The 24674-nt window shown below is 34.2% G+C and overlaps 1 protein-coding gene across 5 annotated transcripts in view; it reads left to right on the forward strand.

Moving 5' to 3' along the window:
* Window positions 1-24674, forward strand: part of TSGA10 (testis specific, 10) — a 116026-nt gene that overhangs the window by 23027 nt on the left and 68325 nt on the right. For 2 of the 5 annotated variants that reach the window (XM_012641971.1, XM_012641972.1), the window contains exons 3-10: window positions 3590-3725; window positions 4166-4381; window positions 10971-11036; window positions 12484-12607; window positions 13001-13159; window positions 16727-16897; window positions 16988-17065; window positions 18023-18174. In XM_012641971.1, coding sequence (XP_012497425.1) covers window positions 12557-12607; window positions 13001-13159; window positions 16727-16897; window positions 16988-17065; window positions 18023-18174 — 611 coding nt within the window. In that variant the 5' untranslated portion in view covers window positions 3590-3725; window positions 4166-4381; window positions 10971-11036; window positions 12484-12556. Of the gene's footprint in view, window positions 1-3496; window positions 3726-4165; window positions 4382-10970; window positions 11037-12439; window positions 12608-13000; window positions 13160-16726; window positions 16898-16987; window positions 17066-18022; window positions 18175-24674 lie in introns of those variants that run through there. The other 3 variants (XM_012641974.1, XM_012641973.1, XM_012641975.1) reach the window with 3 other exon arrangements.

The following is a 24674-nucleotide window of genomic DNA, read 5'->3' on the forward strand; positions in this document are numbered from 1 at the left end:
AATTATAAAAAATGTTCAGGTAACCCATAGGAAGGCAGCAAAAACAAAACAGAAGGGAAAAACAGAGAACAAAGAGAACAAGTCACACTTAAGCCTTAACATATTTAAATAATTTCATTAACTGTAGTTTAAATACACTAATTGAAAGAGACTGGCATAATCTATTTAAAAAGCATGACCCAGCTATATGCTGTCTATAAGAAACTCATTTCAAATATGGTACAGTTAGGTCGAGAGGTTTATAGACCCAAAAACCTCTCAGGTTGACACCAAAAGTGTGGTTAATGAAAAAATTGATAATTTAGACTTTATCAAAATTTAAGGTTTTGCTCTGTGAAAAACCTTGTTAAGACGATGAAAAGACCAGCTACAAACCACATATCTGCTAAAGGACTTATATCTGTCATATCATGTGAAGGACTCAAAATTTAACAGCAAAAAGCAAACAATACAATTAGAAAGTAAGCAAGAAAAGATGTTTCACAGAAGGATGTATGGTTGACAAATAAGCATGTAAAAAAGATGTTCAACCTCTCTAAACATCAGGGAAATTCAAATTAAGACCATAATGAAATAACAATACAGCCATAAGAACAGCTAAAATAGAATAATAATAACAAATGCTAACAAGGATGAGGAGAAACTGGATCACTCCTTGTTCTTGGTGAGAATATGAAATGGTGCAGCCACTCTGGAAGATAGTCTGGCAATTTTTTATAAGACTACACATATATTTGTGATACAACCCATTAGTTGCACTCCTGGACATTTATTCCAGAGAATAAAAACTTACATCTACTGAAAAATCTACATTAAGTTGTTCATAGCAGCTTTATTTGTTATAGCCCCAAACTGGAAACAACTGGTTTCCCTTAATCGGTGAATGGTTAAAGTGTGATAATCCATACCATGGAATATTACTCAGCAATAAACAGGAATGAACTATTGGTCCACATAACAACTTGGGTGGATCTCAAGGGCATTGTGCTGAGTGAAAAAAGAGAATCTCAAAACATCACGTACTGTATGATACTTATTTAACATTCTCGAAATGGCAAAATTGTACAGATTAGTGGTTGCTAACAGTTGAGGGTGGGGAGGGACAGGATATAAATGTAAAGGGATAGCAGGAGAGCAATCCTGTGGTGATGGAACAGTTCTGTATCTTGATGTGGTAGTTACAGTGATCTGCACATGTGAGAAAGTGATACAGAACACTGTACAATGTATCATTGTCAAATCTCTGGGTTTGATATTATAACTAAGATGCAACTGTTGGGGGAAACTGGGGCAAGGGCACATGAGACCTCTCTATACTACATTTGCAACCTGTGAATCTTTAGTTATTTAAAAATAAAGTTTTTAAAAAACTACATTTTGAGTACCTACCAGAAATTTTCCTTGAGCTTTTGTATTAATATAATCTATAACTACAACTTTGAAAATTATAGGTATTCTTTCCATTTAACATGATATTCAAGAGGCTCACATTTATTTTTTCTGAAGTCAGGTGCATCTCTTAGGATCAAGAAAATATGGTAACTTGCCCAAGGTTACATAACTGGTAAAGAACTGGAACAGGATTTAAACTTAACTCACATCCTTTCTGCTGCTCTAGACTGCTTCTTCTAAAGCACTTTTGTCTTGGAATTGAGTAAAAGTAGGGTTTGATGTCAGAAGTGAGGGGAGTGTTTATTGATAATTTTATTTACTCATTTAACAATTTGAACACTATGTGTGAGATACATAATAAATTATACAGAAATGAGAGATATCTCTTTTTTTTCTTTTTTTGAGAAATGATCTAAGTTACTTAGAATTTAGTGGAAGGGACAGGGAAATGATTTTAATATACCTTGTAAGATACTAAGATAAAGCTATTATATGTAAAAGGCTTTGTGGGAGCACAGATGGGAAAGGAGATGCATTTAACCTCTCCTGATGTAGTGGGAGGTTAACAAACATTTTCAGCGTACTCTTGTTGCTGAAAAATGTGACAAAGTAGAAGCCACAAGCAAAGACAAAAAGCATGTAGATAGATAAATTGAAGTTCATCTGTTTGTTTACCCGACATCCTATATTTTATTTTAAAAAAATAAAAGTAGCTGAGATAAGAGTAGGAGGAAATAAACAGTGAAAGCCTGGGATGAGAATAACAAACAGATCATTGCACATGGTTTCTGTACAAGTTGTTAGAAGAGGGCTGCAGATTTGGCTTTAAAATTCCTAGAGGCAAAGGCAAAAAGAAATATTGGTTAAATAACTTACGGTCATTAGAGTATTCAAAAGTAGTATTTATTTTCCTGAAATTGAGGACTGAGGAAAGTTTTCCCTGAGGATTCTCAAAGACAGTTCTGTGATATATAGTATGTAACATTTCAATAACTTCCCTAAAATAAGTTTTTAAATGAATTTAGTGAGATTGTTTCTTATAGCATGTCTGGAGCTTAAGAGGATGGTGAGAAGTTAAGTTGGACAAATGAGTAGAGTTGGGATCACAACTGTCATTTTCCCCTTTTATTCTCAGTGTGATGAGGTACCATAAAGTTATGGGAATGAAGTGAAATGAAATTTTTGAAGAATTTTTAGCAGTATTTGGGCAAAGGACAAAGAGAAGAAGAGAGTAGGAGGTATTGCTAAAATTCCGGCCAGCTGTGGGAAAAGACTCAACTACGGAAATAGTACATTTGTAGTTTCTCTTTTTGTTTTTTTAAAATTCTTCAAATATTTTATTTCCTGGTTTTGATAATTGAAACTCTTTACCTCTAAATCTATAAGTGAGTGTGCCTTACAAAATGCCAAAGCAAAGTTTGGATTAAGATAATGACTTATTGTGCCTCTTGGTGTGCTATTTGTTGGGTATAGTAAATGGCATTATAGCATATTTAGTTAAACATAATTCATGACCTTCAGCATAGTTCTTATATAGTGATAAATTATAGATAAAATTTATATTTTTAAAGACAACTTTGTTGATTTTGATAGCTTGGAAGAAGATATCTCTATTGTGTTTGAAAAGAGCCAGATCAGGGCAAGAACAATGTTAGAACAAAGAGGTCAGGGATTTAGCAATTTTAGATGCTCCTTAAAGATTGAGGCTTGACTTCTGTTTGTTTATTTATTTATTTTTATTTCAGCATATTATGGGGGTATAGATGTTTAGGTTACATATATGTTGCCCTTCCCTCCCCCCTCCCCCACAAGTCCGAGTTTCAAGCGTGTCCATCCCTTAGATGGTGCGCATTGCACTCTTTGTGTATGCAAATACCTGTCCCCTCCTCCCCCTTCCCTTGACTTCTGTTTTTATGCATCTTCTACAGGGTAACAACACACTGTCTTCAACACAGTAGGTGCTCAGTATTTTTTAAATACGCAATGAGAAGCAAGTGCTATGGAAAAGTATTTGTGCCACCACTTTATCTCATAGATATTTCTGTTATTGCACTTAACGTATTGTGTTTGTATTTCCTCAAGTAAACAAAAAATTCTCTGAGGGCAGGTACCTAATCTGTCTTTGTATCTTTGGAATTTAGTATAGTTCCTGATATAATCGTTGTTCAATGAGTCTAATGATTTTTTTTCTTTAAAGGCATTTGGATACCTTCGTTACAGAAAAGACCCTTTTCTTCACCCGTTGATGATTTGATAGTGGGCTGGGAGGGAAAGCTGTGGTTCTCCACATTAGTCAGAAAATACTTGATTGATTTGGTATTTAGCTTAGTCAAGTAAGTTACTGACATGTTCAAAAAGACTTTTCTAAACAGTTAATATGTTTTGATAACAATAATTAGAAATTTCTTTCTAAAGAATCTTAATGATACTAATCTATTAAAATTAATTTCAAAACCATGATTTCTTTATTGCAGATAAAGAAATGGCCATTTTTCTATGATTAAACATCACTAGTAACTAAGTTCTATTTTTAACAAACTATAAATTGTCTTGAAAGTTATTGCTATAAAAATTAAAAATTTTCATTTAGCATATTTTTTCAAATAGGTAATACATTCACATGGTACAAAATTCAGAAGGCACAAAAAGATATACAGTTGAGTCTCTTTGCCAGGGAAGCAAATCTCCCTTTCTGATTCCAATTACCTAGTTGCTCTTAGAAGGAAGCTAAGGAAATCTTTTAATGTGATTATTTTCATTCTAATTATAACAGATTGAAGATCTCAAACAGACAAATCATGGCTTGGAAGAATGTGTTAGGAAACTCTTGGATAGTAAGGAGGTGGTAAGCAGTCAAGTAGATGATTTAACCAGCCACAATGAGCATCTTTGTAAAGAATTGATTAAAATTGACCAACTAGCAGAGCAACTAGAAAAAGAGAAGAATTTTGTGGTGGATACTGCTGACAAGGAACTTGAAGAAGCAAAGGTATTAGATTTACTACTGATTAGGATTTTAATTCTACTTTAAACTTCATGTAATTATTAAATTACTAAATGCAGTAGAAAAAGTGACATTCTTATTTATATAATTTGAAAGCTTTTTGATTTGACATTATATTTATATATCCTAAGGAGTAAGTTACATTGTTTCTCATGTTTTATTTCTTTTAAAAATTTTACACACATAATTTATTTCATACCTTTAAAAAAGTTTTTTTCATCAAACGAAAAATAGAACTACCATATGATCAAACAATCCCACTGCTGGCTATATATCCAAAGAAAGGAAATCAGTATGTTGAAGAGATACCTGCATTTCCATTTTTATCACAGTACCATTCACAATAGTCAAGATTTGAAAGCAACCTAAGGGTCCGTCAATGGATGAATGGATAAAGAAAATGTAGTATGTATATGTGTATGTGTATATATATACACATACATATATATAATAGAATATTATTCAACCATGATAAAGAATGAAATCCCTTCATTTGCAGAACATTGATGAGCCTAGAGGAGATTATGTTCAGTGAAATAAGCCAGGCACAGAAAGACAAATATCGCATGTTCTCACTCACTTGGAATCCAAGGAAGTTGATCTTATGGAGGTAGAGAGTAGAATGGTGGTTACCAGAGGCTGGAAATGCTAGAGGGGAGGAGAGGATGAAGAGAGGTTAGTTAATGGGTACAAAAATGCAGTTAGATAGAAGGTATAAGTTGTAGTGTTTGATGGCATAGTAGGGTGAATATAGTTAATAATTTATTGTATTTTCCCAAATAGCTGGAAGAGAAGATTTAGAATATTCTCAACACAAAGAAAAGATAAATGTTTGCAGTGATGGATATCCCAATTACCCTGAGTTGGTCATTACACATTGTATACATGTATTAAAATATCACATGTACCCCATAAATATGCACAATTATTATGTGTCAATAAAAAAGTCAATTTAAAAAAGATTTTTACCAAAATTTAAAAATTCTATGTAGTTAAATTTTCCAGTCTTTTTTTTTTTTTTTTTTTTTTTTTTACTGACTTCTGGGTTTTGATTATTGTTTAGGAAGGCCTTACCATCTCAACAACTACAAAAATATTTTCTAAAGTTTTTTAAAATACTTTTTAATAGTTTTAATTTTTAATACTTCTAGAATTTCTTTTTGTTCTAAAATTAGGTAGGGTTGACTAGTTCTTTCTCCACTGATTTGAAATACCATCTTAACAGATACTAAATTCTCACATATCTATGAATATGTTTCTGGACTGTATTGATTCATTTGTGTTTTTGTATGCCACTACTTCATTTTAGTTACTGTAGCTTTATGATATTTCAATGAACATTTTATTTATTGATTGAATTAGTACTCTGCCATGAAATTTAGAAACTAAGGATTTAAACACAATTATGAAATGAAGACAGTTTCATTTCTTTTTGCTGCTGAAAGCAAGATAGCATATTTGAAGGCCAAAAAACAACCTGTTGAATTTAAAATGGTAATGTGTGAATGTGCTTGTCTTGATTTTATTAATCACAAAATTGGTAAATTGGGTCTACAGTAAGACATTTTCCCAAATCTAATTGTTTTTGAGACAGAGTTTCACTCTGTTGCCCAAGCTAGAGTGTAGTGATGTCATCGTAGCTCACTGCAACCTCACACTCCTAGGCTCAAGTGATTCTCTTGCCTAGGCCTCCAAAGTACTAGGATTACAGATGTGAGACACTCTGCCTGGCCTGCTAATTGTCATTACATGATATTTCTTAAATATTCTTTTAATGTACCAAGCCTCCAATAGTATATATTAAAGCACTTAATAAATGATCAGCCTGAGAACATGTTAGTGAAGGTGTTGCTTGCTACAGTGGTTTGAGATATAAGAGCCAAGTTGATGAATTCTAGGATTGTATGTGTTTTTATAGAGTAATCTTACTTATTTAGACTGATTAAAGTATAAATAAGTCTAAATTAGTGAAAGTTGAATAATGGAGTAAATACGTGAAGTTTATTACTTTAATGTAAGGACACAGTCTTCTTTAACAATGTTGTCTGAGCGAGGTCCTTAGTAGAACTACTTGAGAGAGTAGATAAGAATCGTTTGTTTTTAACTTTTGAATTATTTATCTTCTAATGGTTGCTACTAAAGTATTTGAAGGACATTTAAAAGTAGCTTGAATATTTTAAACATTTTTCAGTAAACTCTTGTTTGTATTGTTTCTTTAAGAATAATTATCCTGGCTGGGTGCGGTGGCTCAGGCCTGTAATCCTAGCACTCTGGGAGGCCGAGGTGGGTGGATCCTTTGAGCTCAGGAGTTCGAGACCAGCCTGAGCGAGAGCGAGACCCCGTCTCTACTGAAAAAAAATAGAAAGAAATTATCTGGACAACTAAAAATACATAGAAAAAAAAATTAGCCGGGCATGGTGGTGCATGCCTGTAATCCCAGCTACTCGGGAGGCTGAGGCAGTAGGATTGCTTGAGCCCAGGAGTTTGAGGTTGCTGTGAGCTAGGCTGATGCCATGGCACTCTAGCCCGGACAACAGAGTGAGACTCTGTCTCAAAAAAAAAAGAAAAAGAATAATTATCCTTCATTCACAGTGTAATGGTAAATTGAGTTCAGTCTTTATCTTAATTATGAAAATTATCAAAATTATGGAGTTTTATTATGTATTCCTTGTTTTTTTCCTCAAATTCAAAATTAACTGCACTGCTTCCCAGACTGAGGGGAGCCAAGTTGACTGAATTCCAATGATGAGAATACCCTTTGTAGAAGTCATCAGTTTTAGAGGATTGTTAGGGTCTGTGTTCTAGGGAGAGTGATTACTGTGTCAGAGTGAACTCTCATATCAAAAGGGAGAATTTCAGGAGTGGAAAACATTTAAAATATAAGAGCTGGGATTTACCTACAACTAAAAGTATTAAATTCATGATGGAAATTTTGCCTGGCTCAGAAAAGAGTATCCATATGTGGAATGTTGGCTGTGTTTGATAATAGGAAAGCTATTTGAAGAAGAGGTGGGCAGCAGTCTTAGAGTAGAGATAGCATTGTGATATAGGGAAGACACAGGAAACCTAATAAAAAGAGGACAAAATGGAAATAGGTCCTTTGGGTTGGTAGAAAGCCCTGCAATGAGGAAGTCACCAGTCTCAGTAAGTGAATGTCCCAGGGTAGAATGGGGATTAGAAACATGCATGACCAGCATTGGGGATATGAACACCGATGTGTGGTGTTATCATCCTTAAGCCACTGGATATGCATTTTACATTGATATTTACTGGGGAGAGATTCCTTGCCTAATTTGTGGGATGGAACTTGAAATGGGACTTTCTAATTTGATTGCTGAGAAAGAGTGTTTGGGTTTCTATAGTGTTGGGGATTATGCTTTAGATACATGGAGGTAGAATCTGAGGCTAAAGCTACTGTTAGTTTGTCTGGAATTGAGATAGATAGTATTAAATTTATTTACTGGGAAGAGTTTGCGTTTAGTTTTATTTATTATTTTTTTTGAGACAGGGCGTTGCTCTGTTGCCCCAGCTAGAGTGCAGTGGCATCATCATAGCTCACTGCAGCTTAAAACTCCTGGGCTCAATGATTCTGCCTTAGCCTCCCTAGTAGCTGGGACTACAGACATGTGCCACCGCACCCAGCTAATTTTTCTATTTTTTATAAAGATGGGGTCTCACTCTTGCTCAGCCTGTCTCCAACTCCTGACATCAAGCAATCCTCCCGCCTTGGCCTCCCAGAGTGCTAGATTACAGGTGTGAGCCACCACACCTGGCCTAGTTAGTTTTATTTTTAAAGGTCAACAGAGTAACTTCTTCCATCATTTATTCATTAAAATGTTTTGAATATTTACTATTGTCTTGTCTATTGCTATGAAACAAATTACTCCTGAACTTTAGTGGCTTCAGACAATAAACATTTATATGTCCCAGGTTCTGTGGGTTGGGAATTCGAGAGTGCCTCCTTAGCTGGGTGGTTCTGGTTCCTGGTTTCTCAGGAAATTATGATCAAGATGATGGCCAGGCTCTAGTCATGGCTTGACTGCTACTGGAGGATTTATTTCTGAGAAGGCTCACTCTGGTGGCTTTTAACTAATGACATGGAGGCCTCTGTTCCTTGCCAGGTGAAGCTCTCTCTAGGGTTGCTTGATGTATTTTTTGTGGCAGCTGGTCTCCCTCCACACCCTCCAGACAATGATCCAAGAGAGACAGCAAGGAGGAATCCACAGTGCCTGTTGTGACTCAGGCTCAAAAGTTATATACCATCACTTCCATTTATTTTCTTCATTAATTAAGTAAAACCCACACTCAGGGGGAGGTATATTAAGCTTCACCTTTTCAAGGAAGAAGTATTAGAAATTGTGAACATACATTACAATGACCACAGCTATATGCCTCCATTTATCCTCTCATCTTGAGTTATCATTCATGCCTTCATACATTGTTTCCCAGCTAACTGAATGTGATTTTTTGAAATGTGAAGCAGCAGGATTACAATTTTACCATTATTAGTTTCTTTATACAGTTTATATTTTTAATTGACATAAGGGCTATCATTGGACTGGATCTCTGATAGCCTTTGTCATTGTCAATATCTTTGTATGTGATTCAGTCAAAAAATATCTCAGAGCCTTCCATGTGGAAGACTTTGTGTAAAGCCTATTTAAGTTTATACCCCTCCACACACATTCTCTCTCCCACCGCTTTATTTTTCTCTGTAGCGCTTTCCTATTCCTTTCCCCTTCCCTCCCTCTGCTCCAGCCACACTGGCCTCCTGACTATTCCTTGGAGCTTATCAGACAGCCTGTTGCCTTAGGATCTTTGCTATAGCTGTATCTTTTGCCTGGAATGTTCTTCTCTCAGATTTTCATATGGTTGACTTCCTCCCTCCTTTAAGTCTTTGCTCAAGGTCACCTTTCTGTGAGCACCCCTGATCACCCTATTTAAAATTCTAACCTGTTCCTCCATAAAAAATCCCAATATCCTTAATTCTGCCAAATTTTTTTTCTAGTGTACTATATAATTTATTTGTTAGGTTTATTTTTTTACCATCCAGCTGAAATGTAAGGTCCCTAAAGATAGGAATTTTTGTCTGTTTTGCTCACATTTTTATCTTGAGTGCCCAGAACACGAGTGCTCATTATATTTTTTTTTTTTGAGTGATGCAAAGACTAGCTGACATATATTTTGACTATTATTGTCTTCTTTTTTTTTTTTAGGGACAGGGTCTCATTCTGTTACCCAGGCTAGAGAGCGCAGTGGTGTGATCATAGCTCACTGCAGCCTCCAATTCCTGGGCTCAATCAATCCTCCTGCCTTAGACCTAGAGTAGCTGGGACTAGAGGTGCACACCACCACATCCAGCTAATTTTTTAATTTTTTGTAGAGATAGGGTCTCGCTATTGCCAGGTTGGTATCAACTCTTTGAGCTCGATGGATCCTCCCGCCTCAGCCTCCCGAAATGCTAGGATTATAGGCATGAGCCACCACGCCTGGCCCTAGTATGAGTTTTTATACTTAATTTAATATGGAAATCTTTACACATTATTCAAAATAGACTGGTGTCTACATAGTAGTATAATAGTATAAATTAAAACATTGAAAATTGTCTATTCAAAACTATACATAAGCTTATTGAAACTATACATAAGTTATATTCCAAATAAAAGCACCCCTTATTATTTCATAAAACTTAAATATGATTGCCAGAGAAATCTTAGAAGAGAATTTTGGTCTAAAGAACAAATGAAGTGACATAATTTCAGAAAACTCAGATTTAAAATATAGCAGGCAATATTTGTGGTGTTCTTTATTTTTTTGTGTATATCTAAATATCCATCTGATACCATTTTCCTTCTGTCTGAAGAATTTCCTGGAACACTAAAAAATATATAGCAGGCAAGATCAGGATACATTTGAATTTAGAATAATACGGGAAAGGTTGATGAATTGAAAAAATATATTCCTTAAGCTCATGCTAACTTTCAGCAAAGAACTTTATTGCTTTGCATTAAAAACTTAGTCACTGTTTTTTAGGAACATACAATGTAGTTATGTGCTAAATATATGACTATGGGTAGCTATTTTATAAGAATGGGCAGGTTTACTGTCATAAAATTATTAATACAAAAAGTATTTTGTGGGTTGAATTAAATTAGGCTATTGAAAGAGTTCAGAGGAGAAAGTGATCTTTTCTGAATGGGGTAATTTGGGAAACCTTGTATTCCAGTCATTCTTTTATCACTTCCCTATTATCATCTTCAGAATTATAATTGGTATGAACATTTTGTTCCAGTTTGTGAGGAATAATTTGGTAAAATATAATCAGTTAATATTTTGTATAAAGTGTTGGATAATTTAAAGATACTGCTATATTTCATCCTACGTGAATTATATTTCCTCTTTTAGCATCAAAGGTAGCTAAACATAAGGGGTAGATTATCATTTCTTCTTTAAAATATTCATTGTCTTTATGTTTTTATTTTTAAGTGGCTCCTCTTTTTCGATGCTCTTTTTCCATTTAAATCAGTTTAAGAATCTTTAATATAACTAACAATTTTCTCGAAATGTTTTTCAGATTGAACTCATTTGCCAGCAAAATAACATAACAGTATTGGAAGATACAATAAAAAGACTTAGATCTGTAAGTATATTTTTCATAAATAAGTGCTGAAGGATCATTTTTATTCAGTTAGTAAGCTACAAAAAATTATATGGTTTGGCCCTCAGCCTTTTGTGAGCAATAAAAAATTTTTATTTTCTAAAATCAGCACCTGCTGCTAGGGGTACAGGGTATCCCCATCTGTAAGAATGATGCTTTACTTGCTCCTTTCTTTCCTAGTGGGAGAGAACAACTTTTGGTTGGTTTTACTAATGCTCTTATCTATTACTTGATTTAAAATGATGACTTTGAATGATTTATTTTTCAAAATCTAAGGTGTATTTGTCTATACATTAACTTTTATTCCCCTTACTAATAATGTTTGTGTGTGTGTGTGTGTGTGTGTGTGTGTGTGTATTTTGTTTTGTTTTTTTGGTTTTTCTTTGAGACAGTGTCTCACTCTGTTGCCTGGGCTGCAGTGCAGTGGCATTATCATAGCTTACTGTAAAGTCAAACTCCAGGGCTCAGGCAATCCTCCTGCTTCAGCCTCCTGAGTAGCAGGGACTACAGGAGTGAGCTACCACACTGGGCTAAGTTTTTTAAATTTTTTGTAGAGAGGAGGTCTCGCTATTGTCCAGGCTGGTCTCAAACTGCTGGGCTCAAGTGATCCTCCTGCCTCAGTCTCCCAAAGTGCTAGGATTATAAGCGTGAGCCACTTTGCCCAGCCTATAATAAATATTTCTAGGTCTTAAAGTTTGTTGCTTAATTTCAAACCATATGTTTTATTTATCTGACGATTCGAAATGAAAACTGCTCTGTTTAAACATTTTATTGTTATTTAAAATATTTAAAACACTCTGAAAGTATATCTATAGTTTTCTCCCAATAAAGTCTTGTTAAATAAACATTGTAAAAAAATTGTTTCTAAATATATTAAAGTGAATGGAAATTCACAGGAATGTATTGAAAGTGCACACAAGTATGAAATATCCAGCATTCATTTAATTTATTCATTTATTGAACAATTATTGAACAAAACTTAGGTGCTTTAACAAATGCTTTGATAGTAGCATATAAGTTTTTCTAAAGCAAATTAATCCCATTTCTAGGACTAGTACTAGGTCTCTGGACATTTCTGACCTCTGCAAAATGTCTTTACCATTTTTTTTCTCCAAAACTATTGAGTAAATTTAGGGGTGCTTTCAGTTAAATAAAAATAGAGAATACCCAGGAATGCTGGAAAGAAAGATATGTAATTGCTTTTTAAAAATTATTGATAAATAATTCATTTATTCATTGAATTATTCATAAATAATTTTTAAATGTTCTATTTTTAAAATATCAAATTTAATATTTTAAGGATCCTATTTGTTTTCAATTTTATTTAGAAAATGATGCTATACTTTAGCTTGAAATAATGGCCTAATTTTTTCCTCCTTGACAAGATAATTTTAGAGACTGAAAAAGCACAAAATAAATCTCCTTCCAGACTTGATTCCTTTGTCAAGACTTTAGAAGCAGACAGAGATTACTACAAGAGTGAAGCTGAAAATTTGAGAAAGATGATGAGAAGTAGATCTAAAAGTCCAAGACGCCTGTCTCCCACTCACCGGGTAGGTTTGGAAACTTAAAAATATTTTGGAGTTTGTCGCTCAAACACTGACTTTTATTCTTTGACTTACCTAATCTGGAAACAATTCATTTTGATTGGTGTGAATTGCTGTATCAAAGAGGTTGGGAGAGATTTCTTTGATTGCACAGTAGACCACCAGTATTGGTTGTTCATCCCCAGCATAAGCAGTACTTGGGAAGTAGTCAGGCAAATGTGGAGCAATTTGGAAAGAAGCTGTTTTAAAAAGGTGATTTTGTAATTTGTTTTTCTTAATTTCCTTTCATTATATAGTCTTGTTTGCTTAAGTAGAGATGGTATACTGCCATCAGTAGCACTTCTCTGTCGGTACCGTATGTCAAAGAAGAATTTCAAATCCCTTATATAATAATTGTAGGGTGCAAACTGTGATGTAGAACTTTTGAAGACAACAACAAGAGATCGTGAAGAACTTAAATGCATGCTGGAAAAATATGAGCGTCATTTGGCAGAAATTCAGGGTAATGTCAAGGTTCTTACATCTGAAAGAGACAAGACCTTCCTTCTATATGAGCAGGTAAACTTATTTATTAATAAATTATGTGAGTAGTAATATTCAGTTCTAGAGGTATATGATTCGTTAAGTTCTATGACAGTGCTTAAACCTGCCAATCAAATTAATCTAACAGTTGGGAATTATATTTGCTCTTAAGATATTCTTAAATATATTTCCAATACAATAAATGCATGAGTACACATATATATGTTATGCCCATACCCCAAAAAAGATCATATACATGCATAAAAATAGTCTGATTTTTGGAATAAGAAATGGGGAAAGTGTTAAATGAAACACTTTTACCTTGAACTTTTACCTTGAACTTTTACCTTGAAACACTTTTACCTTCAAGTGTTAAATGAAACACTTTTACCTTGAAGGTAAAAAGATCAGGATTTGGGGGTTAAAAAAATACTAACAGATCACTTTAGGAATTGCCATATAATTTGCCTAATTTTAGAGAATAAAATCAGTGTGTAGTTTATCTCTACTTTCTTTCTTAGAATTGTGTAGCTTTTATTAATCAAATAGCTCTTTTACCCAAGTATCAAATACCATAAATCACCAACATAGTTTCTTTTGAAAGTATCAAAAGTTTTAAAGAATTATAGCTACTATATTCAGGGTTCTAGGCTTACTACTCTAAGGGATAGAACAATGACTGATAAGATGCAGACCTTGTTTTCTATAAATTCACAGTCTAGTAGGGCAGATAAAGCATATATCATTTTGTATTTATTTTTGTTACTTTATGATAGGTGGTCTAAAAGATGGTATAGACATAAAAGAAGTGGGCATTTTTCTTTATGGTGATCAAAGAAATTTTTGCTAGAAGGTGTGAAGTTTGAGCTCTGAAGAATGAAAGGGGTTTTCATTATTCTGAAAGGGGCCAGGAGGAATGGTATGAGGCAAGGAATAAAGACAGGAAAATTAGTAGTTAAATAGATAGGTTTAAGACTAAAATAGAGTGTATGTGTTTCTGGAGTAAGGAGGAGCTAAGGCTTGAAAGGTGGATTGGACTAGAGCAGGAGTCTGCAGACTTTTTCTGTGAAGTCCCAGATGACAAATATCTTCTGCTTTGCAGGCTATGTGGTCTCTGTTGCAGCTTTTCAGCTCCATTGTTACAGGATGAAAGCAGCTGTAGACAATACATAAATGAATAACCTTGGCTGTATGATAGTAAAATTTTTATTTATAGACACTGAAATTTGAATTTCATATTATTTTTACTTATTATGAACTATTCTTATTCTTGTGATATTTTTACCCAGCCATTTAAAAATATAAAAAATATTCTCAGCTTACAGACCTACAAAATTAAGAGGCTGGCTAGATTTGGCCTGTGAGCTATACACAGTTTGCTGACTTCTGGACTAAAATGGTAGAGGCTGTTCAATGGGCTTTATAAGGGGTTTATATTTTGCTTTATAAACAATGGGCAATCTGGTTGTTTTGTTTTTGTTTTTTGGGGGGGAGCAGGAGAAGTATGATGAAAGTAGCATTTTTAATTTTAACCTGGTGGCAATTTTTTTTTTGTTATCTCTCATATAATCTTTCTGTATTCTCTTCTTATATAACAATTTATTGGAGGAGGGAGAGACCATGGACTCCTTAAAAGACTGTTACAGTAGTCAATGTATAAGGCATTAAGGGACTAAGCAAGGGTGCTATTAGTGGAAATAAATATGTGGACAGATGCCAACAACACTGAAGGAAGACTTGACAAGATGTGATTTTAGGAAGAAGGAAGGATGAGTGGAAATGACTAAAATTCTGTCTTGAATGACTGAGATCATTGTAGTTATAAAAGAAGATGTAGGAAGCTCATTGGTGTTTTGAGGGAAAAAATGTGAGTTTGGTTTCAGACAGAGTAAGATGATGGTGGTACATTCATGTAGTAATTGCCATCAGGCAATAAGAAATGTGGGAGTCAGTGGAGAGAGGAGAGAGCTGAATAGGTAGCTTTAGAGTCATCTGCTGAGAAATGAGTTTTGAGCCTTGAGAGTGGATGAGGTCTCTGAATGAGAAAGCTATACATAGAGGAACAGAGAAGTCAAGACGTAATCTTCAAGAGACATAGGGGAACCTTTGAAAGAGATAAAGAACACGGAGAACTGGGGCTGGGTGCCGTGGCTCACACCTGTAATCCTAGCACTCTGGGAGGCTGAGGTGGGAGGATTACTCGAGGTCAGGAGTTCGAGACCAGCCTGAGGAAGAGCGAGACCCCATCTCTACTGAAAAAAAGGAAAAAGAAAGAAATCAGCTGGACAACTAAAAATATATAGAAAAAATTAGCTGGGCATGGTGGTGCATGCCTATAGTCCCAGCTACTCAAGAGCCTGAGGCAGAAGGATTGCTTAAGCCCAGGAGTTTGAGGTTGCTGTGAGCGAGGTTGATGCCACGGCACTCTAGCCCAGACAACAGAGCGAGACTCTGTCTCTAAAAAAAATAAAATAAAATAAAGAACACAGAGAACCCGGGTAGAGCAATGTTATAAGCTCAAGGGAGGAAGGAATCTCAAGAAGAAGAGTGCTGAAAACAAGGTCAAATATTGCTGAAATATCAAGGCAAATGGGAACTGAGAAAAGGCCATTAGATTTGGTATGGTCAGAATATGGCAGGGGTGGGAGCCAGGTTGCCCTGGGGTGAAGGAGTGGGTACTAAGAACTATTGGCAATGGGCACAGACCATGGCACTCTTTTTTTTTAGTGTGTCAAAGGAAGAAGAGAGACATAGAGACATAAATGGTAAATGGGGCAGCAGGATCAAGTGACAGGTTTTCAAGATAAGGGACATGGTTGAAAGCAGTGGGGAAAAAGCCAGTGGAGATCTTAGAAGACACTATAGGAGATGAGGTGAGAGGAAATAATTATATTAATAGTTGAGCCAGGGAGGTCTTAGAAGACACTTTAGGAGATGAGGTTTGGGGTTCTGGTGAAGGCTTAGCGATGGAAATTAGGAAGTAATATATCTTCCTCTGAGATTTGGAGACTACCTGACACATCAAAATCAAGAGGAAATAAGACAGACAGACTTATGCAGCAAAGTAGGGTATGAAATCATCTGCAGGTGTGGAATAGATTTGGGACCCAAAGATGGTTGAACAGGTGTGCAGGGAGTATATTGAGTTATTAGTAAGGCTTGGTGGGCCTTTCTGCCAGGGTAAAAAGTAGCCAGGACATGGAAATGGTATATACACTTATATAAAGAAAGACTGAAACACTGTAATAATATTCATTAAACCAGTATTTTACCTGAATTGTGCTGAATTCAAATTTATACTGCAGAATGGATAAATGGAATATACCAGATATATTTCTTAGTAAAACATTCTCTGCCTCAATGACTTCCTCCAAATTAATTTTATTTTAAATTTTTGGCAAATATATTACAAAGTGAACTTCTATTTAAATACATTCATTTGCATTTATTTGTATAAACTAATTTTAATATAAAAATTACACCCTTACCCTGCTACATGCATATTAATATAGGTTTGCATTTTAATTGGCTGGATATAAGATAGGTATGTTTATGTCTGTTTTGAGGCTTGTTAAAACAAAATACTATGTGCTTAAATAATAGGCACAGGAAGAAATTGCCCGACTTCGACGAGAAATGATGAAAAGCTGTAAGTCTCCTAAATCAACAACAGCGCATGCTATTCTCCGGCGGGTGGAGACTGAAAGAGATGTAGCTTTCACTGATTTACGAAGAATGACCACAGAACGAGATAGTCTGCGGGAAAGGCTAAAGGTTGGAAAGAATTTTATCTATATGAACATATGTGAAACACAAATGCAATGATGTTGAAAGCATGTTGTTTTGTTTTTGTTTTTTAAACAGATTGCTCAAGAGACAGCATTTAATGAGAAGGCTCACTTAGAACAAAGGATAGAGGAGCTGGAGTGTACAGTTCATAATGTAAAAAAAAAATCACTTTTGGCTATAAACTCTCAATCTCAATGGCTTTCCTTTCCCCTTTCCCTTTTTACTGTGTTCAGAATTCTTTTATTTTTCTAAAATAGTGTGTATAATCCTAAAATACTTACGGTGGTACGTATGTTATAAATTGTCACTTTTTCACTAGCTTATTTCATTCTAAAAATGTGAGTAAAGGTTTTTTGTGTTAAAGGTTTTTGTGTTGCTAAGTGTGTACTTTTTAAAAAACCATTAAGGATCCATTCTCAGTGATTTTAGCAACTTTCTCATCTCCCTATTTTGTTAAAGATATATTGCCAGATATAAAGAAAATGGCTTATTCTATGTAAAGAGTGGATAGGGCAGAGAAAATTATGATGAAATAAAAATTAATGAGCAAAACATATTTAAAGTGAGTTTAAATGTGAAGCATCACCTTTTTACTAATCAAGGATTTGAGATGCTCTGAATATATATTGAAGATGTTGTCACTATAGAAACAGAATGAGGGCATTTAACTTTCTGTTACTAAATTTAATTGAATAGATTTATAAATTCATCTGTAATATTTTGTTATAATGAGATAAAAAAGCACTATACAGGAGGAACGCTATTTTTATAATCCCATTTTATATGTGTTATTTATTAATGTTGTACAACAAATAAATCCTTTTGCAAATAGGATATGTATACTCTAGTCAAATTGAACCAAGATTGAAAAATGTAGACTGATATATTGTGATAGGCTTTATAGAAAAGCTACACAGTGGCTTGGTCTTGGTCCTACTATGCAATATACCTTGTCCATAAAATCTCCCACGGTGTTTGGGTCTAATCTGATCGTCTTGTCATGTAAATCTTGCCATAAACCAAAGTTTGTACAGAGGGAATATGTCTCTTCAGGAAGATTACTAAGGCTTTTTTAGTTATGGCAGTAACCTTGTCATTCTACTTGTATAGCTTGACGATGAACGTATGGAGCAAATGTCAAATATGACTTTGATGAAGGAAACCATAACCACTGTGGAAAAAGAAATGAAATCACTAGCAAGAAAGGCAATGGATACCGAAAGTGAACTTGGTAGACAAAAAGCAGAGAACAATTCTTTGAGGTAAACTAAGTTACCTTTGAACAACTAATAGTTACTATAACTAATAGCTCCCTTTTGTAGTGTATTTATAATGAAAATTAAGTTACATGTTGACTTTAACTTCTGATAGGATTATTATGAAATAGTTGTAGAAACTTTAGCACATATTGAACAATTTTCCCAAGATCAATCACAGACTGATAATGCCACCCTTAACTAGGAATTGCAATTCTAAGTAATCTTACCTTAAACATTTGCAAAAGGCCTCAGTGTTTAACTGAAATAGCTTTTACAAAGTCCTTCTGGGGACAGAGCATATTCGACTTTAGTATTTGATAGTTTATTTTATCTTTATAACTTTAAAGTGTGTTCTGGGATATAAATAGTATAAGAAAACACGAGGCACAGGTTTGACAGTGGTTTACAAAAAGGGTGGGTTAGAATATAATGAAAAGACATAGCAGAGAAATAGGACCATGTGGTAGAACATATATTAATTGAATGCTAAGTAGTATACTAGCACTTTCTACATATTAATATGGTATCAGAAGAAACATCAATACAGGCAATAAGTTTGGGAGAATGAGTTTTCTGAAGACCTCTGTGTTAGTGGTTTTACTTTTAGTATCTGTTGATGTGAGAAATGGAGGTTCTATGGTTTCAGTAAGGTTGAATTTCAGTATATCTATGAACATTGAAAAATAATAGTTTATATGAATGTGAAATGTATTTTTAAGTCTACAGATAATGCTTGGTCCACATATGAATTCTCATAGTCTCTCCTTGATCTTTCTGCAGTCTGTGGTGCATAGATTGGAATCACTTGTCAAGGACAGATAATCGGTCAAATTCTTTCCCTTATTTTTTCATTTCCTATTCGTAAGAATATTGCAAGCTTAGATAAAACAAAAATAATAATAAGATAATATGGCAATAACAACAAAGAAAACCTTGGAATAGAGAAAAGTGTGAAGAAAATTTAAATAACCCATGATTTTATAATCCGGGGAAAATTACTATTAATATAGATCTGTTTCCAACCAGAAATTTGTCTGTTTTTGTGTATTACATAAGCTTTCTGTGTAATTGTGATCAGCATCTATATAGTTTTATATTTGACCGGTTTAATTTAATTATATACTATAAGCAGTTTCCCATGTCATTGGAAGTCTTTTGAAAACATTTTAATAATTTATTAAAATATTCTAATAGATAGATACGTAATAATTTTGGGAGGCTGGGTGCAGTGCCTCACGTGTGGGAGGCCAAAGCGGGAGGATCACTTGAGGCCAGGACTTTGAGACCATCCTGGGCAACATAGTGAGACACCCCATCTCTACAAAAAAAAAAATATTAGCCAGGTGTGGTGGTATGCACCTGTAGTCCCAGCTACTGGGAAGGCTGAGACAAGAGGATTGCTTGAGCCCAGGAGTTCGAGGTTGCAGTGAGCTGTAATAGGGCCACTGCACTCCAGCCTGGGCAACGGAGCTGTAATCTCTCCCCTGTCCCACCAATCCCCATGCAACCATTGATTTGCTTTCTGCCGTAGAGATTTGTTTGAATTTTCTAGAATTTTATATAAATGAAATCATGTGTTATGTATTCTTTTGTTGGGCTACTTCCACTCAGCATAATTATTTTGAAATTTATTCATATTGTCATGTTTAATTAAGAGTTCATTCCTTTTGATTGCTAAGTAGTACTGCATTGTATGGATATACACATAGACATTTTGGTTGTTTCCAATTTTTGGCTATAACAAAGCTGCTAAGAACATTCTATGTAAGTCTTTGTGTGGACATATGTTTTTATTTCTTTTGGATAAATACTTAGAAGTAGAATAATGAGTCATATGGTGAATATATGTTTTACTTTTGAAGAAACCATTGAACTGTTTTCCAAATTGGTTGTACTGTTTTATTTTATATTCATACCAGCAGTTTCTGAATGTTTCAATAGTACTTAACCGCACCAACACTTGAAGTATCTCTTTAATTTTAGCCATTTTAATAGGTATGTACTATGGTTTTAATTTGCCCTTCCCTAATGACTAATGACTTTAAGCCTCTGTTCATGTGCTTGTTTGCCATCCACATATCTTCTTTATTGATATGTCTGTTCAAATCTTTTGTATACTTTTATTGGGTTTATATTATTAAATTATAAAAGTTCTTTATATATTCTAGATGTAAGTCCTTTTTCAGGTATATGTTTTGCAACTATTTCTCTTTTAAAAAAGCAGAAGTTTTTTAAGCAAAGTTAATTGATTTAAAAACTACCTCCAGCATTTTGTGTTCTTTCTAAGAAATATTTGTCAAGCCTAAGGTCACTGAAATTTTCTCTCATTTTTCTCCTAGCAACTTTATAGTTTTAGCTCTTACATTTACATCTATGAGCCATTTCAAGTTAATTTTCGTATATGGTTCAAGGTGTAGCTTGAAGTTCACTTTTTTGGCATATGGATGTCCAGTTGTTCCAGCACCATTTGTTGAAAAGACTATCCTTTCTTCATTGAATTGCTTTGCATCTGTGTAGGTGGTCAGTGGTCTGGGTGGATCTCTTCCTTCCTATCTCCCTCCCTCCCTCTTTTTCTTTCTCTTGGCGAGGTCTCACTGTGTTGGACTCAAGCTACCCTGCTACAAATTTCTAAGTGTATGGTACAGTACGATTAACTGTAAGAAGAATGTTGTAAAGCAGATCTCTCAAACTTTTTCATCTTGCATGACTTTATATCCATTGAATAGCACTTCCTATTTCCTCTTCCTCTCAGCCCCGATAATTACCATTCTACTTTCTGAGTTTATTTAGATACTGCTTATCAGTGGAGTATTATGCAATATTTGTCCCTTTGTGACTATCTTATTTCACTTAGTATAATGTCAAGTTTCATCCATGTTATAGCATATGACAGAATTTCTTTTTAAGGCTGAATGATATTCCATTGTATGTATATACACCACATTTTCTTCGTCCATTCATCTGTTGATAGACATTTAGGTTGTTTTTACCTCTTGGTTATTCTGAATCGTGCTGCAGTGAGCACGGGAATGCAGATATCTCTTCAAGATCCTGATTTCAATTCTTTTGGTCAAATATCCAGAAGTGGGATTGCTGGATCTTATGATGCTTCTACTTTAAATTTTTTAAAGTTTTTTTCAAGCTTTATTGAAGTATAATTGATGAATAATAACAGTATATATTCAAGGGGTACAACATGATGTTTTGATATATGTATATATCATGAAATTATTGCCACAGTCAAGATAGTTGCAGTATCCATCACTTTACGTAGTTCTTTTTTGTGTGTCTGTGATGAGAATACTTAAAATATGCTCTCTTAGAAAATTTGAAGTATGCATTATTATTAACTATAGTCACCATGCTATACATTAGGTTTCCAAAATCTATTCATCTTACAACTTCAAGTTTGTATCCTTTGACCAGTCTCTCTCCATTTTTCATACCATCCCAACCAACCCCTGGTAACCACCCTTCTACTCTGTTTCTATGAGTTTGACTTTATATATTCCACCTACAAGTGATATCGTTCAGTATTTGTCTTTCTGTGTCTGACTTCATTTAGTATAATGTCCTCCAGGTTTATCCATGTGTCACAAATGGTAGGATTCCCTCCATTTTTATGACTAAATATTCCATTGTATATATACCACAATTTCTTTATTCATTCATCTGTTGACAAACACTTAGGTTGTTTCCATATCTATTGTGAATAATGCTGCAATGAAGTGACAGTGCATATATCTCTCTGAGACAGTGACTTTATTTCCTTTGGATATATACCCAGAATTGGGTTTGCTAGATGATATGGTAGTTCGATTTTTAATTTTTGGAGGGACCTTCATACTGTTTTCCATAATGGCTGTACCAATTTACATTTCTGCCAGCAATGTATAAGGATTTTGTTTTCTCTATGTCTTTGTCAATACTTGTTATCTCTTGTCTTTTTTTTTTTTTTGATTAAACATCATTTATTTATTTATTTATTTATTTTTTCTTTTTTTTTTTTTATTTCAGCATATTATGGGGTACAGATGTTTAGGTTACGTGTGTTGCCCTTGGTTCCCCTCCCACGGAAGTCCGTGTTTCAAATATGTCCATCCTTCGGGTAGTACGCATTGCCCTCCTTGTGTATACAAATACCCCTCCCCTCCTCCCTCCTCCGCCCTCCTCCCAATCTCTTGTCTTTTTGATAATAGCCATCCTCACAGGTGTGATGTGATATCTCATTGTGGTTTCAATTTGCATTTCCTTGATTTTTAGTGATGTTGAGCACCTTTTCATATACTTGTTGGCAATTTGTATATCCTCTTTGGAAAAACATCTTTTCAGGTCCTTTGCCCATTTTTAAATGAGATTATTTGTTTTCTTGCAATTAAGTCATGTGAATTCTTGCTGTTAAGTTATATGAATTCCTTATATATTTTGAATATCAGATAACCCGTTTGCAAATATTTTCTCCCATTTATGGATCATCTTTTCATTTTGTTGATTTTTTGCTTTGCTGTGCAGAAACTCTTCAGTTCAATATAGTCCCGCTTGTTTATTTTTGCTTTTGTTGACTGTGTTTTTGGTTTCATATCAAAAAAATCATTGCCAAGATCAGTGTCATGGAGCTTTCCTTCTATGTTTTCTTTTAGGAGTTTTATAATTTCAGGTCTTATATTTAATTCTTTAATCCATTGTGAGTTGATTTTTGCCTATGGTGTAAGGTAAGGATATCATTTCACTTTTTTGCACATGGTTATTCAGCTTTCCCAGCACCATTTATTGAAGAGACTCTCCTTTCCCCGTTGTCTAGTCTTGGTGCCTACCAAAGAATAGTTGACCATACATGTATGGTTTTATTTCTGGGCTTTTGTTTCATTTCACCGGTCTATGTGTCTGTTTTTATGCCAACAGCATGCCGTTTTGATTATTATATCTTCGTAGTATAATTTGAAATCAGGAAGTGTGATGCTTCCAGCTTTGTTCTTTTTGCTCAAGATTGCTTTAGCTGTATGGGACCTTTGTGGTTCCATTGAATTATTGTTTTTTATATTTTCTGTCAAAATGCCATTGCAGTTTTGATAGGGATTCCATTGAGTCTGTAAATCAATATGGATCATATGTACATTTTGACAATATTATTCAAATCCATGAACACAGGATATCTTTCCATTTATTTGTGTCTTCAGTTTCTTTCATTAATGGTTTATAGTTTTATAGTTTTCAGTATACGTATCTTTCACCTTAGCTAAATTCCTAAGTATTTTATTCCTTTTGATTCTGTTGTGAGTGGGATTGTTTTCTTAATTTGTTTTTCATATAGTTTGCTGTTATTGTATAGAAATGCTACTGATTTTCGTATGTTGATTTTGTATCCTACAACTTTATTGAATTTGTTTATCAGTTCTAAAACTTTTTTTGTTGGAGCCTTTAGAGTTTTCTGTATATAAAATCATGTCACCTGCAAAACAAAGGCAATTGTACTTCTTCTTTTCCTGTTTGGATGCCTTTTATTTATTTTTCTTGCCTAATTGCTCTTGGTAACACTTTCAGTATTACACCGAATAAAAGTGGTGAGAATAAGCATCCTTGTCTTGTTCCTGATCTTAGAAGAAAAGCTTTTAACTTTTCACTGTTGAGTGTGTTAGCTGTGGACTTGGGATATATGGCTGTGCTCTGATCTTTGTTATTTCCTTCCTTCTTATAACTTTGGGCTTAATTTGCTCCTCTTCTAGTTTCTTGAGGTGTAAAGTTAAGTTGTTTAGATGAGAACTTTTTCCTTTTTCAATATAGGCGTTTATTGGTATATACCTCTCTCTTAGGACTGCTTTTGCTCCATCTCATAAATTTTAGTGTGTTGTGTTTCCATTTTTGTTTGTATCGAGATATTTTTTAAATATCCTTTTGATGTCTACTTTGATTCATTGATTGTTCCAGAGCATGTTTGTTTAGTTTTTACATCTTTGTGAATTTTCCGGTTTTCCTTATGTTACTGATTTCTAGTTTCATACCATTGTGGACAGAAAAGATGCTTGATATGATTTCAGTATCTTTAAATTTATTAAGACTTGTTTTGTGGCCTAGCATGTGATCTATCCCAGAGAACCTTCTGTGTGTACTTGAGAAGAATGTGCATTCTGTTGCTATCGGATGGAATGTTCTGTATATTATCTATTAGGCTCATTTGATATAAAGTATAATTCAAGTCCAGTATTTTCTTATTGATTTTTTTGTCTAAATAATCTGTCCATTGTTGAAAATGTGGGATTGAAGTTCCCTTTTAAATATTACTATCTCTCCCTTCAGATCTATTAATATTTGCTTTATATATTTAGGTGCTCCAAAGTTGGCCATATATATATTTATGGTTATTACATTCTCTTGATGAATTGACCCCTTTATAATTATATAATGACTTTTGTCTCATTTTACACTTTATCACTTAAAGTCTATTTTGTCTGACGTAAGTACATGTGGTTACCATGAGGCTTACATATAACATCTTATAACAGTCC

This window comes from Propithecus coquereli, unplaced genomic scaffold (assembly GCF_000956105.1).
Source record: "Propithecus coquereli isolate 6110/MARCELLA unplaced genomic scaffold, Pcoq_1.0 Scaffold171, whole genome shotgun sequence".
NCBI lineage: Eukaryota > Metazoa > Chordata > Mammalia > Primates > Indriidae > Propithecus > Propithecus coquereli.